Source organism: Phyllostomus discolor, chromosome 1 (assembly GCF_004126475.2).
Source record: "Phyllostomus discolor isolate MPI-MPIP mPhyDis1 chromosome 1, mPhyDis1.pri.v3, whole genome shotgun sequence".
NCBI lineage: Eukaryota > Metazoa > Chordata > Mammalia > Chiroptera > Phyllostomidae > Phyllostomus > Phyllostomus discolor.
The window spans coordinates 117,097,897-117,111,631 of NC_040903.2; the positions used below are offsets into that span (position 1 = coordinate 117,097,897).

The 13,735-nt window shown below is 36.7% G+C and overlaps 1 protein-coding gene across 1 annotated transcript in view; it reads left to right on the forward strand.

The window, feature by feature from the left end:
• Positions 1-13,735, forward strand: part of MYO9A (myosin IXA) — a 258,914-nt gene that overhangs the window by 151,449 nt on the left and 93,730 nt on the right. The window contains 3 exon segments of the mRNA XM_028507508.2: positions 4,678-4,802; positions 4,805-4,820; positions 6,113-6,152. Of these exon segments, the coding sequence (XP_028363309.1) occupies positions 4,678-4,802; positions 4,805-4,820; positions 6,113-6,152 (181 nt within the window).

Consider the following 13,735-nt stretch of genomic DNA (forward strand, 5'->3'; position numbering starts at 1 on the left):
TCCTGCTCCTTAATGTGTAAAATACCAGTTAAAACTTTTCTGTTTCACCTTAGATCTTTTCATAACATGTAGGAAGAAGAGAACTGGTTTGGGAGTCACCAAAAATTTGTTCTTGACCAGACTTGTCTTCTTAATCTGTGATTGCAGCTGTGGCGTACCTGTTTCTTATGTGTGCCCTGACTGGGGATCGAACCCACAAGCTCGGCATATTGGGATGACGATGTAACCAATTGAATTACCTGGTCAGGGCTACCTCTCTTTCTAAGAGAGAGAGGGAGAGGGAGGGAGAAGGAGGGAGAGAGAGAATGAATGAGAGTATGTATCTGTGTGTCAATATAAAATTTTTCTAATATATTGGTGTAGGAGAGGGAGTAATTAAGGATAGTTTCTAGATTTCTGGCTATAGAGCATGTAAGAGGGGTAATAGTTTTGAGGAGGGAATGAAAGTTTCAGCATGGACATGTTACCTTGAGGTTCTTGAGAGTCATTCATTAGGACAGAGAGAATAAATCTTTGGATACACAGATACATGCACTCAAGTGAGATTTGGGCTAGAGATGTATTTTGTAACTGATGGGGAGCCTGCCATTTAGTTGGTGATTTCCAAGTTTCTGTATCTCAAGATTGTTTCTTCTGGGTTAGTCTGTTTTCTCTGGCATCAAATTATAAATCTGGTATCAACTACATTAGTAGTTGAGCTTCTAATGCTTCCATATGCATACTTCCACTTAATTCCTTCTATTTTGTTTAGTTGAAGTATAATTGACATACAATATTATATTGGTTTCAGGTATACAACATCATAATTCAACATTAGCATTCATTGTGCAGTGATTACCACAATTAACCTAGTTATCTTCTGTCACCATACAAAGTTAATACAATATTATTGACCATAGTCCCCATGCTATACATTACACCCTCATGATTTATTTTAAAACTATAAGAACTTTGTACTTCTTTCACCTGTTTCTCCCATCCCTCTCCTTTGGCAGTCACCAGTCTGTTCTGGGTATCTGTAAGTCTGGTTTTGTTTTTTTGTTTTCTTTTTTAGATTCTAAATATAAGTGAAAGCATGAAGTGTTTGTCTTTATTTGGCTCTTTCACTTAGTTACGCTCAAGGTCCATCCATGTTGTTGCAAATGGCAAGATTCCATTCCTTGTTATGACTGAGTAGTATGTATAACACATCTTTTTATCCACCTGTCCGTCTTTGGACACATAGGTTGTTTTCATATCTTGGCTGTTATAAATAATGTTGCAGTGAACATAGTGGTGCACATACCTTTTCAAATTAGTGTTTTCTTTTCTTTTTAAAGATTTACTTTTAGAGAGAGGGTAAGGGAAAAGAAAGAGAGGGAGAGAAACATGATGTGTGAGAGGAACAATGATTGATTGTCCCTCTCACACCCCCAAATGGGGACCTGGCCTGCAACCCAGGCATGTGCCCTGACTGGGAACTGAACCGGCAACCTTTTGGTCTACAGGCCAGCATTCAGTCTACTGAGCCACACCAGCCAAGGCTCAGATTAGTGTTTACATTTTCTTTGGATAAATACTTAGGAGTGGAATTCCTGGGTTATATGGTAGTTCTTTTTTTTTTTTTTATCCTTACCTGAGGACATTTTTTAATTTTTTTTTTTTAGAGAGAGAGGAAGGGAGAGAGGGAAAAAACATCAATGTGAGAGAGAAGTATCGATTGGGTGCCTCTTGTATGTTCTCAGGCCAGGAATTGTGTGCTCCCAGACTGCAGATTGAACTCACAACCTAGGTATGTGCCCTGAGCAGGAATCGAACTCACAACCCTTTGGTTAAGGGACAACACTCCAACCAACTGAGCTATACTGGCCAGGGTGGTAGTTCTAGCTTTAATTTTTTGAACAACCTTTACTGGTTTTTTTTTTTTTTAGTAATTGCACTAATTTACATTCCCATCGACAGTGTACAAGGGTTCCTTTTTCTTCCCATCCTTGCCTATGGTTCTCCTAGGCATAAGCCCTGTTGGTTTTTAAAGGTCGGCATGTTGGGGGCTTGTCTCCCCAGTGCAGTTTCCAAGGGTAGGGGTTCCTGATGTGGGGCACAGTACTATTGCTCTTCAGGAAGGAGTTCCATGTTTATGAGATTCCCTCCCACTGTGGTTTGCCATGCTGGGTGTGGGGTTTGGAGTGAGACCGTGTCTCTGCCACTCCTGCAAGTTTCAGTGTGGTCCTTTTACCCTTTATTGTGGAGGATCTTATCAACTAGTTGTAAGGTCTTTTTCAGAGGGACTCATTCCACATGTAGCTGTAGATTTATTTTATCTGTGGGATGAGGGGAGTTCAGGATCTTCCTGCCATGTTAAGCTGCCTCTTAATTCCTCCTCTTTTCAATGTGATCTCGCCTTTACCTTTTGCTCTACTTAATGTCTTTGGGTGTTTCGTTTTGGGCCAATCAGATTTCACACAAAAGTTTATTCTAATTTTCTGCCTGGAGAATATACAGTTGACTCTTGAACAGCACAGCAGTTAGGGGTGCTGATCCCCTGTCTAGTCAGAATTCTGCATGTAACTTTTAACTTTTTAAAAACTTAACTACTGCCCTGGCTAGCATAGCTCAGTGGATTGAGTGTGGGCTGCGAACCAAAGTGTCACAGGTTCAATTCCCAGTCAGGGTATGTGCCTGGGTTGCAGGCCATGACCCCCAGCAACCGCACATTGATGTGTTTCTCTCTCTCTCTCTCTCTCTCTCTCTATCCCCCTCCCTTCCCTCTCTAAAAATAAATAAATAAAATCTTTATTTTTAAAAAAACTACTATTGACTGGAATCCTTACTGTTACAGATTGGGGGAGAGAGACCCCAGTCAAGAGTCTCTCTACCCTGCCTTAGTTCTTGTTTTATCTGCAAGACAATAATTCAAGTGAAAGACAAGTATGTTTAGTGGAAATGAGATAGGAAGTTTAATAATACTCTTGAGCAAAAAGCTACAAGTGGGCACTTGACTAATCCGAGTGCTCCAAGTCTTTGGTTTCAGGGGGTATATACCTCAGCTGTCTTCTAGATTCCCTGTCCTTCTCCCCACTTGACAATAAACTGCAGCTACAAAGGCTTTCTTTCTCAGTTAGCAAAGACTGTTTCTCTTAGTGAAGTTGTTACAGAAACTTCCTTTCTCAGTCATAGAATCTCAAGGACCTATCCCCCCTTCCTGTACGATTCCTGCTTGTGGCTTGTGATGTTCAGGACACCGAACACTCTTATCAAACCAAGCTCCAGACTACTGAGGTTATTGGTGAGATGTGACTTCCTTTTGCTTCCAGCGTCTGGTATTAAGCTCTTGGTTAGATTATAATGGTGAAGTCCCTACCTTTATTTCTCCTCTGGCTGCTCATTCCTAGCTGCCACCTAATGTTACCACTAACATAAACAGTCTTTTAACACACATTTTATATGTTACGTATATTATTACTGTATTCTTGCCATAAAGTAAGCTAGAGAAAAGCAAATGTTATTAAGAAAATCATAAGGAAGAAAAAATATATTTGCAGTATTTATTGAAAAAATGTGTTTATAAGTGGGACTGTGAAGTTCAAATTTGTGTTGTTGGAGAGTTAATTGAATCCCAGCTGCCAGCATTCTGGAGGCAGCTGGGTGAGAGAACTGAGAATCTCTATTTTCACTGTTTCCTTTGACTTCTGTGTACCATACCCATCCTCAGTTGTGCATGGTGCTGCACAGTACGCAGATTTTTCTCTTTTTATCCTCTTGCGTCAGTAAAGGAGGGATGGTTATGAGGCCGCATGGAGTTCGAAGTGCTTTTTAAACCAACTTTGAACTAGTACTCCTGTTTTTAACTAATGTCCTCCACCGCTTCCAGAGGTACTGGTACTTGGTACCTCTAGTTCTGGAGCCTTTGAAGAGTACTGCAGAGTAAATAGGGATGCTTCTTAACTTTCTCCACAGCCAGCTTAAGGTTTATTACCAAGAAAACAATTTCTATATCTGCTTTCCATATTTCATAAATGTGTTACTGTTGTGTATTAGTATAGTCTGAGTGTTTATTCCTTTAAAAGTTATTAATGTTTTTATGGGTTTCTGGAGGAATCCAAATATGGTTGTAATCTTTATCTGGAAAGTCTTCTGTTACCTCTTTATTATAATCACTGATAATTTTATCTGTTTTGTGAATTCCTCTATCTTCAGTGCCTAGAATAGTGCTCAGACCATAGAAGGAGCTTGGTAACTTTGATGGGCATGTACATAATAGTGAGACCTCCCAGGAGGATTAAATATTCCACAGAATGGGATGGCCTAATAGGATTTGAAATGCCTTCAGTAGTATTTGGAAGTTCTAAAATCTAGTAAAGACAGAAGCCTTTACATTATCGTATAATACATTATATCATTTACTGATTGTTAAATGGTTATCAGTATATTCAAAGACATTAGCAGTATGATATGTTAATCTACATGCATGCTTGTATGTAAATGTGCCAGAATCCATAGAAATTTTTTGTTTTGAATGAGTAAAAGGTTTGTCCAAACTGATCGATAATCTTTCTAATGAAACCCTTTGCTGCTGGTTCAACATTTTTTCTAAAGTTTTAGTGTTTAAAGTTTTATTTTACTTTTTAAAGCAGTTTAGAGAATGTTGGAGATGTCTCAATTAACTAAAGCAAATTGTACTATACTTAATTTTTACAGTGATATATTTGATAATGCCTGGAATGGCAGAACTGGGATTCGCCAGACCAGACTATCAAGTAGCACCTCCTTGCTTGACAAAGATGGGATATTCGCTAATTCAGCTAGCAGCAAACTCTTGGAAAGAGCCATGGAATTCTCACGTTAGTATTAATCAGTGATGTGAATTGTTTTTTATGAGGGGTTAAAATCTTGGGTGAAAAAAGAGGGAGTGATAGTGACATTATTTCATTAGTAAAATTTTGAGTGAAACAAGATTCAAAAATACTTAGCATTTAGAGCTCTGAATCTTAGGCATTATTAAGCTGGTGGATGTTTGTTTGTTTTCATCTCACCAAGAGAATCATGGTTGAATATACTCATTATAGTAATGATTCTTTATTGCTCTTTAATGGACCCTATATCCAGAGAGAGAAAAAAGCATTAGCTCTTTTTAGGATTCCTCTCAGTTCTGGCAGTCCTAATGAACTGGGCAGGAAAATTTCATATGAACTGGTGAATGGCACCATATATAGTGATATTTAACACTTACACAAGCCTGCTGTTCCTCATTGCATGACGGACCAACAAACAGTTCTTAGTTACCTATATCAACATATTTCAGATAATTCCAAAGCATGTTTTTGGACCACTAGCTAGAGGTGTGGCTGAATTGTATCCCTTAGTGCCTAAGTTATTGCTTCACAGTGTCCTAGACTCAGTTTATGTAAATCTTGTTGTACTTCAGAGTTGTAAATTAACTTATTTAATTCTCACAACTCTAAGAGAGAGGTTGGTGGTATTATCATCCTCATTTTACATTATCATGTAAGGAAACCAAGGCCTAGAGAGGTTAAAGTCATACCTTAGTAGGTGAGAAAAGCTTACAGTCAAGCGTAGTTCTTCTGACTTTCCAACCCATGTTCATAGTATCAGCTTTTATTCCCTTTCTGTTGACATATTTTAAAAAAGACCTCAGTGTAAGTATGATTTTGAGTTATGAATAAGAAAAAATAGAACAGAAGAGAATTTTTAATTTCCAAAAGTAGAAAATCATAAGTTTTAGTGAAAAGTACATTTTAACATTCATGAAATTAAGCGTTTATTTAAAGTCTTGAAGTGACAGAAACAAAACTTCTGTAGTCATAAGAAATTAGAGCCCTATTAATATCCTGAAGAAAATGAAACCTTAGTTTTGAATGTACAACATTATGTTATTGATCATTAGGTAAAAGCCTTTTTATACCTATATTTCAGAGCAAGCATCTCTTTGTTTGGTTCTCTTTTCCTTGCTTAACTTTCTTCCTAAAGGTGCCTGCTTAGTTGAATCAGACCGTGTTTTCATATAGATGATCTGTATCTTACAAATGGATATATAATCTGCTGTTTCAGTAGAGACCTTGAAATCATCCATCTTTACAATAGTTTTTTGCTAATGTATAATTTGTCTCTTTAGGAGAAACAAAAACTTCAAATTCAAGCCTGGCCTTCCAAAGGTAGGTATTAAGGAAAATCTTTTTTCCATTGGTGTTCTACTTCATAATTATTTTTTTATGACTCATGCAAAAATCTTTAGAAATAAAAGACAGGAAATGCCTTATTTATAACCAAAATAGGGACTGTGTGCATTACTTAATTCCATTTTAGAAGTAAGACTGGATGTTATAAAAGGGCCAAAGTTAATGGTTCAGGTAGATACTTATTTGTGAGATATCCTATTTCCTAGTGTTTGAAAAGCTTCTGAATAAAATGTAATTTTTTGAGTAATTGCCTCTTTACATGAAATGTTTTTATTTGTCCTCAAGCCAGATTAAGATCAAGTTCTAAATTTTACTTGATTTTTAAATAATTTCTAATTAGTGCTTTTCTAATTCTTATCATTAGCAGTGGTTAGTTAGGTTTTTCTGTTCAGGTTCATTTAAGCTTAGAGGCCTATGGTCTTTGTTGGAACTACTTCCTTCGCTCTGCTATTGTAGCACAAATGCAGCTATACACAATACATGATCTAATGAGTGTGCCAGTATTCAAATAAAAATGTATGGACACTGAAGTTTGAAATTTGTATAATTTTTTACTTGCCACTAAATATTGTTTTAATTTTTTCTTTTTTTCTTTTTATTTTATTTAATTTTTTTAAATTTTATTTTAATCATTGTTTTGTTTTAATTTTTTCAACCATGCAAACCCTATAAAAAATAGTGGCCAGGATTTGGACCTCAATCTATAATTTGCCTACTCTGATCTACATTGTTAAGGCAGAGATGGCATTCCCAAAATATTTACTGAATTTATTAAAGAAAGAAAAGTCCTCTGTACCCTCCCAGAGAAGAAATGCTGCTTCTCTTAACCTTGTTAATGAATGTAATTTCAAAATTTTAAAAGAACTGGAAAGAGAGCTATTTATTCTTATGATTCCCTAGTTTAAGAAAAACAAAAAGGAGTCTGCCTTTATTATTCCTTCTACCTGAGTTACCTTAGGTTTCCAAGAAAACTGAATGCACTGCTGATGTGGTTTCAGGTAGTGGTAAATATAGTTTTAAATTACAAAACACAGAAAGTTTATGTAACTGGGTTGTAATAATATTCTTACCGTGAAAATATTTTGTGTAGAGAAAAAGAGAGGAGATCGTATTTGTTCTTAAACATCTTTATCTGTTCATTTGTCCTTATTTTTCCTTCACTTTCTTTAGTGTTTTAGTATTTTGAATGCCACCTCTGGGCCTACTTGTTTGTATGGTTCTGCTCACTCTCCTCAAATGCAGAACTTCTTCTTAAACTTTATGTGATGGTCAACATGAGTATGTTGGATGCCTCTGAAATAAATAATTCCATTCAATCATCAATTGGAGGAATCACATCTGTTTCTCTCTCTTTTTAAATTAAATGCAGCTGATTTTTTATTTATTTTAGTATTTTATTGATGCAAGTGCATATATTTAATATTTGAGAGGCAACATAGCCTATGAGAGTATAGACTTTGGAGTCAAGCTGATCTATATTCAAATTATGGATCTGTTACTTGCTCTGATTTTTGGAGTATTCTAACTTGTCTTAATCTCTGTAATGCAAGGGATAATATACATTAGGATTAGAGATATGTGTTTGGTACATGCATGGTTAGCAGTCAAATAATAAGTATTTCTTTGTATTTTCCATCAGAACATTTAGAACTGAATTTATGGCTTATCTGTATACATGCATATATGCACGATGTATGGTTTCTTTAGGAGCCATGTTCTTCATCTTACTTTCATACACTTATTTAAATATGCCTCATTTTTTCTAATTAATATATGGTTTGCTTGTTTCAGTTATTTCAGATCAAGGTAGACAGGTATATATTACTACAGATTAAAGTGGCAGATCTTATATCTTCATTGACTGTGGTCATTTGCTAAACAAGATATTTCTGTAACATAGTTTTATATATGCTCTGGAAAGAAGCAACAGAAGTAAAGATAACCTGAATTTTTTTTCTTTTGCTCTTTGGTGAAACCTGTAGCCTCTTTCATATCTTGCTATATGAAGCATTATTGCATGCATCAGTGCAACTTTTATAGCTACTGGAAATAAGATTCAGTCACCTGTATTCAGGATACCTCTAGCACTTCCTTTTATTGACATAGGGGGGATTTAGAGTGCTTTGCTTCTACTGCAATTCCAAACAATTAAATATAAGCAAATATTTAACAAATACAACCTTCAACAGCCCTTAACCCTCAGTTAATATAGCTCTCTTTTGATAGTACTTTACTTTTTCTCTCTTAGAATTTATTCCACTCATACCTTGAAGCTGTTACTTCTATTGAATCTACTTTTCTAACGACTTGTCTTTTAATTTCCAATCTTTTACTGACAGTTGCCCTGTTGTATATTTTTACTTTGATACCCTGCTCATCTCTCATACTTGATCCCCAAGTGATTTTAGTGTGTCCCTTCCCTACTAAATCTTTAGTCACTCAGGCTCAAAACAAGTTAATTTTAGTCCTCTTTAACATGAGCAGTATCTTCTTTTTAAAAATAATTTTAAAAATATTTTCAATCATAGTTAATATTCAAAATTATTTTAATTTCAACAGTATACAACATAACTGTATAACTTAGTGATTTGATATTTATATATTTTACAAAATGGTCCCCCTGATAAGTCTAGGACCCATCTGACACCATACCTAGCTATTACAGTATTACTGACTATATTTCTTATGCTGCACTTTATGTCCTTGTGACTGCTTTTATAACTGGCAATTTGTGTATCTTATTCCCTTCTTTTTAACCCATTCCCCCAGCCACCTTTGGCAGCCATTAAAATGTTTTCTGTATGTAGAGCTTGTTTCTATTTTGTTTATTCACTTATTTTAGTTTTTATGATTTTACATATAAGTGAAATCCTATAGTATTCATCTTTCTCTGTCTAGACTTATTTCACCTAGCATAATACTCTCCAGGTCCATCCAAATTTTTGCATACAGCAAGATTTCATTCTTCTTTATGGCTGAATATTCTATTGTATTTATGTATCATGTCTTCTTTATCCACTTATCTATTGATGGGCACTTGGGTTGCTTCCATATGTTGGCTCGTGTAAGTAATGTTTAATCTTTGTTTCTCTAACATCTTGCATAGCAAGCAGTAATATTAGTTTGTTAAAAATGAGCTGATTAATTTAGTGGAACAAACTAAACAGTGAAGATGGAATTAAGAAAGGAATAAAGTAGATAATGAACAGAAGACCTAAGAAAGCAATTAACTGTTTTCGTTTTCTGCTAGACCTCTGTTCCACAGTCCAGTTCATGGTTTTGTCACATCATGCAGGGCTATTGTAGCTGCCATGCAACTGGATTCATCTTTCTCTTGTCCTTTTAGCCTCCTGTCCTCCACCTTGTTCTGTTTTGCCTTGTCTACCTCTTTTCTCTTTCCCTGTTTTGTCTTCTTCATAAGTCTTAATAACCTTCAAGTTATCATTCATTTTTAATGTTTTTGTAGCCTGTTTCTCTGTACTTGAATGCACTGTGTTGCTGGTATATACTAAGAACAGAACCTGATCTGTAGTAATTACTCTTGAATATTTGTGATTGATCTGATCATGGTGGTTTTATGGGCAGAAAACTGGTCTCCAGCTGCTGAGGAAACATTCCTCAAAATAATTAGTTGCTAGCCATTCATTCATTCAACAAAACAATATTTATTGAAGACCTATTCTGTATCAAACACTGTTCTGGGCATTAGGGGTACAGGGATGAACAGTCTGATCAGAGTCCTTGCTTTCCTTTAGTTATTTTCTAGAGGAAAAAAATGCAAATAAGCAAATACGTGAAAAGATAATTAGACGATATTATGTGCAAAGAGGAAAATTAAATGACCTGTTGATCTAGAGGTGGGCTATTATAGCCCAGGCTAGTGTGGCTCAGCTGGTTTTGTGTCATCCTGCAAACCAAAAGGTCTATGGGTTGATTGCTGGTCAGGGCACATACCTAGGTTGCAGATTTGGTCCCCAGTTGGAGCATGTACAGAAGGCAGCCAGTCGATGTTTTTCTCTCACAACAATGTTTCTCTCGTCTCTTTCTCATCTTTCCTCCTCTCAAAAATGAAATTGAAGGTGGGCTACTTTTTGGATGGTTAAGCAAGAACTTCATGAGAAAGTTCTGGACATTCAAGCTGTAAGTTAAATGCCAAGAAAAATCAAGACATATAAAAAGATCTAGCTATAGAGTATTTTAAGCAAATGAAAAAGTTAGAAAGAATTTTATGTAATAATACAAGTGGTGTTTTTAAAAATACTTTTCCACTTAAACTTCTTGAAGGAAAGGACTTTTTAAAAAATAGTTATTTGTATTTTCCACTGTCAATGTGATGCTTTTCACATAGTGACAAATGTTAATTAATTTTACTATCACTTTAAATATGGTTTACCAAAATGAAACCATTATTTCCAAGTTAAATGTGGTTTACAAAATAAAACCATTATTTCCAAGTTAAATGTGGTTTACAAAATGAAACCATTAGTTCCAAGTTAACTCAATCTTGTGCTTCTCATATAGTAAAACTTTTACTACTTTTCAATAACTATGTAAGTTGTACCTCTGTGTAGATATATATTTTTTTATTGACATACTCAGTGCCAGTGATTGGCTAAAAACACTCCCGTAAGAATTTCCATTAAAGATGGTGGACAGGTAAACAGGGCTTGCCTCCTTGCACAGCCACATCAAATTACAACTAAACTGTAGAACAACCATCATTCAGAACTGTCAAAAGTCAGCTGCATGGAAGTCCTACAACTATGGAATTAAGAAGAAATCACATTGAGACTGGCAGGAGGGGTGTAGATGAAGAGTGGGCTGTCCCACACTCATGTGTGGTGAATAAAAATCGGTAGGGATATCTCAGAAGCAAGGGGTCCCTGCCCCACAACAGGCCACCCAGCCCAGGGTTCTAGTGAAGGGAGATAAGTTTCCACAACTTCTGGCTATAAAAACCAGTCAAAATTGTGGAAGACAGAAACTGCTGGACTCTCTGCCAGTTTCTCTTATAGGGCCTGCTCACAGATGTACTCGGTTTCACTTCTTCTGAGCTCCAGTGCTGGAGCAACAGATTGAAAGGCATCAGAAACATATGGGGAGAAACTGAATTGTCCTCCATCATTATGAGAGCTGGAGGGACAGCTTTCTCTCAGACGGAAGTGCTGGCAGAGGCCATTGTGCCTTTTCTGAGCCCTCCCCCCCCACAGAGCCACAGAGCTGGCACCATATCTGAGATCCCATCAACCTGGCTCACACTCTTTGCCCCACCCAACATTCAGGCCTACCCAAGCTGTTTCCAGTGGCTTTTCCATATGAATGGTTTGTCTCTGTCCATAATTCAGGTTTTTCTAAATTCTCTTAACAAGCAACCTCTAGCATCAACATGGCCTGTAACTCCCTTTTAGATGCCCCAGGCTCGTACTTGTAGCACCCAGCCTTGGTTCACAGCTTGGCCTCTCTGGGGTACCTCTAAGCCCAGTACAAGTAGCAGCCATCTGTAGATTGCCTTGTAGCTAATTCTGCCTAATCCTGGACAGAACACAGGTGGTGGCTGACTTTGTATGTGCCAACAGCAATCAAGGGCCAACTGCAAGAGGAGGGTATATGCAGCCCTCACAGTGGGTCCCAGTTGAGGATCCATCTTGGGTAATAGGGGAGGCTGTGCCACTGGACCCAACAGAACACCTATTACATTAAGCAACTCTGTCAAGCCTGGGAGATTTAACAGTGCTACCTAATACATCAAACCACACACATGGAGGCTGCCAAAATGAGGAGACAGACATGGCTGCCCCAAATGAAAGAATAGAAAAAAACTCCAGAAACGAACTAAACAAAATGGATACAAGCAGTCTGTCAGATGCAGAGTTCAAAACACTGGTTATAAGGATATTCAAGGAACTTAGCGAGGACCTCAGCATCATAAAAATGATCCAGTTAGAAACAAAAGATGCACTAATTAAAATAAAGAAAAATTTACAAGGAAGCAACAGTAGAGTGAATGAAGCCCAGAATCAAATCACAAATTTTGAACATAAGGGGGGCCAAAAACAACCAATCAGAACAACAAGAAAAAAGAATATTAAAAATTGAGGATAGTGAAGGGAAAATGTTGGACGACTTCAAGTGTTTCAACATTCATATCATAGGGGTGCCAGAGGAGAAGAGAAAGAGCAAAATTAGAAACATATTTGAATAAAATGATAGAAAACTTCCCTAATTTGGTGAAGGAAATAGACATGCAAATCCAGGACACAGAGAGTCCCAAACAAGATGGATCTGAAGAGGCCCACACCAAGACATCATAATTAACATGCCAAAGGTTGAAGACAAAGTAAGACTCTTAAAAGTAGCAAGAGAAAAGCAGTTAGTTATCTGCAAGGGAGCTCCCATAAGGCTGTCAGCTGATTTCTCTTGATTCACAATCTGGCACTGAATCCACTGAGCCATTGATTTCTCAAAAGAAACTTTGCAAGCTAGAAGGGATTGCCAAGAAATATTGAAAGTGATGAAAAGCAAGGACCTACAACCAAGATTAACCTACTCAGCAAAGCTATCATGTAGAATCTAAGGAAAGATAAAGAGATTCCCAGACCATAAAAAGCTAAAGGAGTTCATCATCAATAAACCATTATTATATGAAATATTAAAGGGTCTTCTTTAAGAAGTTCAAATTTCGAACAATGAAATGGCAAAAATACATATCTAACAGCAACTGAATCTTAAAAAAACAAAAACAAGCAGAACAGAAACAAATCATAGATTATTTTGATGGTTGTCAGATGGGAGGGGGTCAGGGTGATGGGCAAAAGTGGTGAAGGGATTAAAGAAGTGCAAATTGTTAGTTACAGAATAGTAATGGGGTTGTAAAGTACAGCATAGGGAATAGAGTAGCCAAAGTACATATATGTAGGACCCATGGATGTGGGGATTGTCTGAGGGAATGGGGGGCGGTGCTGGGTGGAGGTGGATGAAGGGGGAAAATTTGGGTAAGTATAATAGCATAAACAATACAATAGAATTTTTAAAAAGCTGCCACATACTTTATTAATATTTTATATTCTTTAGTTGCTTTATGTGTAACTTTTGTCTTATTATTAAGATTATTAGCACATCAGGATGAGGGTTGATAGGGACTGTATTTTCTTTTTCTGTGTTTATGGCATATCTGATATAGCCCTGGGATTGAATTTAATTTGTCTCTATGAGTTAGGATTCAGTTACAGATAACAGTAGTTACTGTAGATATTTTTATGTAGAAAGGGACTTAATTCAGAGAGATGCTTACAAATCATTACAAGTGTTAGAGTTTCAGAGTATTAAAATAACAATGCAGAACTGACCAGAGTTGTAATCAGAAAGTTGTAGGTGCTGATTCCAGGTTACTTCAGGGTTCAGGTTGCAGCTGCTGCAACTGTTGGCCCCAGGGCTGAACTGCTTTTAGTAGAGTAGCAGTGACAGCACAAATGCCCTGCACTCTGCCTCTGAGCACTCAAAAAGGTAGTATTTGGGTAGAAAACTAGCCCACAAGTGAAGTACTTTTGTTTACATGCTTG